Genomic DNA, 4,770 nt, shown 5'->3' with positions numbered 1-4,770 from the left:
GAAAAATGAAACTCGAAATTTAGGAAAAATTATTTGAAAAAGATTTCATTAAGAAAATATCCTTTTTTTTTTTTTGTAAGTTATTTCGAAACAAAGTTGAGGGAAGCCACTTCTGTAGAGATCACACATCGAAACTCCCAGCATGTTTCAAAACAAAAAATATACATACGAAAACCGAAGATAAACAAAAAATATACATACGAAAACCGAAGATAAACAAAAAATGATGCGGAATAAGATCTGAAAACTGTTTTTTTTTTTTTTAAACTTTTTACGTACGTTCCCCAAAATATTAAGGAAGAAATATATCGAAGTGGTACTGTTTAGACATGGTGTGAAGGCAGAAAGAACCACTTGTAATAAATATGACCAAGTTCTTTTTCCTGATTATAAACCATCTACGAGTCTAAATGGTTGGATAGTAAACATTTTTTTTTTTTTAAAGAAAATTTTATAGATTCTGAATCTGTGACACTCAAACCATAAAAATCCGAACAGAATTTTTTTAAGGTACAGTAAAGTAGAATCTGGGGGGAGTATGATCGCAAAGTTCGCCAAATATAATTAAAACATTTGAGATGCGAATTGTTATGGAGAAGAGGAAAGACAAGAAGAAAGAAGAAAGGAACCACTTAATGTCAATGAATGAAACGAGAATTATCTCCCTTGGTTGTATCTACGATGGCTGATATCTTCAGGACGCTCGCAGAAGAAGGTATTCAAAAAAGGATTCTTTACGCTGGTCAAGGAGAAATTCCTGACTATGCAGATGGTAAAGGATGGAAGGTATTAATTTTTATTTTAAATCCAAACAAGTTTCGGTAAATGATCAGTTACCATATGAAAAAAGAAAAAAAACCAATACGACTTTCGCTTTAGATTGGAATAAAAAAACAAATCAGTTTCGCAAAAAAAAAAGACAGAACACCTTGGCAGAGAAAGACGAGACATTTTTAAATCTCTTAATATTAATTTATACTTTATACATAATATATTTACACAATTTTCTAATATGGATTTTGTCTATTTACTTTCGCCACTGAACATTTACCTTTTTTTGTTCCTTGTCATAATTTCATTCGCAGCTGGAATGCTTTGTAGGAAGACGAGATTATCGAATACTTACATGCATTAAATACCTGATCGTAACCTTTTAACCAAAGATTTTGGATTAAAAACAACAAAAAGATCCCTTTCGCGATCGCTTCTTATTTAATAATTTCCAACTGTTGACTTCGCTCTGACATCCAACATTTCAAAAGGGATGATGATTGTCATCTATACCATGTTCTATGTCTCGAAACTCCCTCCTTAGTGATTACTAGTTCAGCTTTCATAAAACCAGATCTACTGGGAACCTAGTCCTGCATGTCACTTTCTTGAGGGTCCTCGCCTGAGAAATTCGGTGTAAACAATGTTGTCGCATTTGATCGATTGTGCTTGGCATGCTTAATCTGCTACCAAAACGACTTGTACGTTCAGTCCATCTCTCGTCTTTTGGATCGGAGGCTTCCTGACAGATCTCAGTAACCCAGAGTTAGGTATTCTTTTTCGTATTCTTCTTTCGGTTTATCAAAGACCGACATGCTGTCTTCTCCAACGACCACTCCTACGCTGACGATAACATCCTTTTTTCTTTCCGTCCTAATCTTCCACATCCAAGTGTCATTCAAATGCAACCTAAGCAGCATATGCCAAACCCGCGCTGATTCCATGAGGGAACCCTTGAAAATATTCTTGAATGGAGTCATGCGAAGCATTTAGACACAAATCGATGCATGTCAAATACACGTTAATGAATACTTTACGTGGACATGAACAGACAACTGGAAAGCTTAAGGTTGTTACGGATGTTAGGCCTCAGCGTTACGGAGGGTTTCCTCCTGCTGTCACACATACTTAAAAAAAGAATGTATCACAGAGACAGGCCTTCCTCTTCGGGACCAGAAAGTACTTCAGACCCCAACAACGGCTAACTCTCTACAAAGTCCAGGTGGGAAGTACGACGGAGTGCCTCTTTCACAGAAAACCACCTGGCTGGTTGTCTTAAGTTTCTTTCTTATACACACTTCAAAAGCACTCCAACCTCTGGCACAGCAATGTGATGTCTGCCTTCTTTTTGCTTTTCTATCATTATTTTTTGTAGCCTGTGCACCTCAAATTTGCGTGGTCTTGTGCTGCATTCTTTCAGACACACCCAACTCACTTATCTCCCCTTCTGTCATCACCCGCATTATATTCATCTCTCCATAACCAAGCTCATGCTAACCACTTATGGTACCGTCCATACACTACGATGTCAACCCTCTGGAATTCCTACCCTGTCCGTGTGTTTTACTATTATTTTTTTCCTCTGCAACCATCAGCTTTCAAGAACGTTAATTACTTTGATCTCAGAAGGCTTACTAAGGCAGTCATTAACATCACCTTATGCCGATCAAGCTTCTGATAGCACTCTGTCTTTCTGTGTATGGAGGTGTGTGTATGTGCGTGTGTGTGTGACAAAAGTTCAAAATCGATTTCATTAAATAAAAGTTCGTCGTCGTCGTCATCATCATCATACCATCATCATCATCATCATTATCATCACCCCTCCCCCACCTTAAAACCCACTTTTCAAGGCTTGCATAGGCCAAACGGAATCTATTGAGGCAGGTTTTCTCCCTCAGCAGATGCCCTTCGTGTCACCATGACATATGCCCTTCTTTGCCCTCCCCCTCCAACTCTCACCTGTTTCCAAGCAAGATAATATTTTCCAGTAGCCAGACATGTTTTTCATAAAAGAATGGAAATGAAGAACTTGGCATGTATGATGATGATGCTCATTTACAACTACCATGTGACGTCAAAACAAGAACGCACACACACACACACACACACAAATATGTATATATATAATACATACACACAGATATACACACATACAGATACACACATTCACACAAATATATATATACATATAACACATACATACACATGACAGGCGTCTTTCAATTTCTGTCTACCAAAACTGCTCACCAAGCTTTGGTCAGCGTGGAAGATGCTTGCCCAAAGTGCCACGCAGTGGGACTGAACCTAAGATCACATGGTCAGGAAGCAAGTTTCTTATCCACACAGCCATACTTGGGCCTAGAGTTTCTTTAAAACAAATGAGAAAACAGGAAAAAAATCGTAGATAACAAAAATAAAACTTGAACAACTATAAAATTTAATATTAGGAATTAACAATTGCCTTATGCTTGTTTATCAAGACATTCCATCTTTTTTTTTAAACACTTTGCCTTTATACCAAGCCAAAGCGAAAGTCGTAAACTGAACACTTACTCAAACATCAACTCTGTTATTTTTTTATCTTTTCTTGTATTTTTGTGTTTCAGTCATTAAACTGTAGCCATGCTGGGGCACTGCCTTGAAGGATTTTTTTTTTTAGGCAAAAGAATCGACCTCAGTACTTATTTTTTAAGCATGGTAGTTATTTTATCAGTCTCTTTTGCTGAACTGCTTAGTTACAGGGATGTTACATCCCTGTTGTCAAGTGGTAGTGGGAACAAATACAGACACACACACATACATACAAATATATATATAACATGATAAAGATGGAATATAGGAGAAACTTTATTGTTCTCAACAATCATTTCAACACATCCTGCATCAATCTCTTGTGGGTGGGATACAATATAACTGGTTTTCTTTAAGTTTCTGTCAACCAAATTCATTCAAAGATTGGTCAGCCCAAGGCTGTAGTAGGAGGCACTTGCCCAAAGTGCCATGCTTTGGGACTGAACCCAGAACCATATGGTTTGGAAGCAAACTTCTTACCAGCCAAACCTACGATATTTTTTCTTTTTACTTACTCTTTTACTCTTTTACTTGTTTGAGTCATTTGACTGTAGCCATGCTGGAGCACCGCCTTTAGTCGAGCAAATCAACCCCAGGACTTATTCTTTGTAAGCCTAGTACTTATTCTATCGGTCTCCCTTGCTGAACCGCTAAGTTACGGGGACATAAACACACCAGCATCGGTTATCAAGCGATGTTGGGGGGACAAACACACATATATATACATATACATATATACAACGGGCTTCTTTCAGTTCCCGTCTACCAAATCCACTCACAATGCTTTGGTTGGCCCGAGGCTATAGTAGAAGACACTTGCCCAAGGTGCCCCGCAGTGGGACTGAACCCAGAATCATGTGGTTGGTAAGCAAGCTACTTTATTTCATTAACGATTTGCCATGAAGGCATTACAAAGAGGGGATGAACAAAGACAGACAAACATAAAGGGTGTAGTAGCTGCTATTTAGCGATTAAATACAAAAATATAATTAATATATTACTAGTTTTCTTATTCGGCGTTGCTCATTACGTTTTGTAATGGCTGCTCTGAAGGAGAGGCATCCGACCACCAGGGTAGACCCCTTGCTTGTTCCTCCCTTTTCTGGCTTTCACTTACCTGGAGTCAGATACTCCCAGCTTTCTCGCCACAGGCTTCCATCTTCTCATGAATCTCTCTTGTGACAGGCACTTCTTCTCTAGCCTGATCTTACTCCTGAGGTAGTAACTAAAAAAGTTAACTAACCCCTGGCCAGATACAAAGGTATCCGTCACTATTCCTCTCACACATGTCTTCCATACTGTTTCTTTCAGTATGGCTACTACGCAGGAAAAGCAAGCCTTCCTCTCCCTGTTGAGGGAAGGAGGCGGCACAATCTCGATGATAGATTCAGCTGATAGCTGTACTCTTCCCATCGATGACAACAGTTG

The 4,770-nt window shown here is 38.6% G+C and overlaps 1 protein-coding gene across 1 annotated transcript in view; it reads left to right on the top strand.

Annotated features, from left to right (window-relative positions):
• Nucleotides 1-85: 85 nt before the first annotated feature.
• LOC106873940 (AH receptor-interacting protein) overlaps nucleotides 86-4,770 on the top strand; it is a 48,627-nt gene continuing 43,942 nt past the window's right edge. Inside the window, exon 1 of the mRNA XM_014921482.2 lies at nucleotides 86-786. Coding sequence (XP_014776968.1) covers nucleotides 646-786 — 141 coding nt within the window. The 5' untranslated portion in view covers nucleotides 86-645. The remainder of the gene's footprint in view (nucleotides 787-4,770) is intronic.

Source organism: Octopus bimaculoides, chromosome 16 (assembly GCF_001194135.2).
Source record: "Octopus bimaculoides isolate UCB-OBI-ISO-001 chromosome 16, ASM119413v2, whole genome shotgun sequence".
NCBI classification, from domain to species: Eukaryota; Metazoa; Mollusca; class Cephalopoda; order Octopoda; family Octopodidae; genus Octopus; species Octopus bimaculoides.
This window is presented reverse-complemented; position numbering and strand designations above follow the sequence as displayed.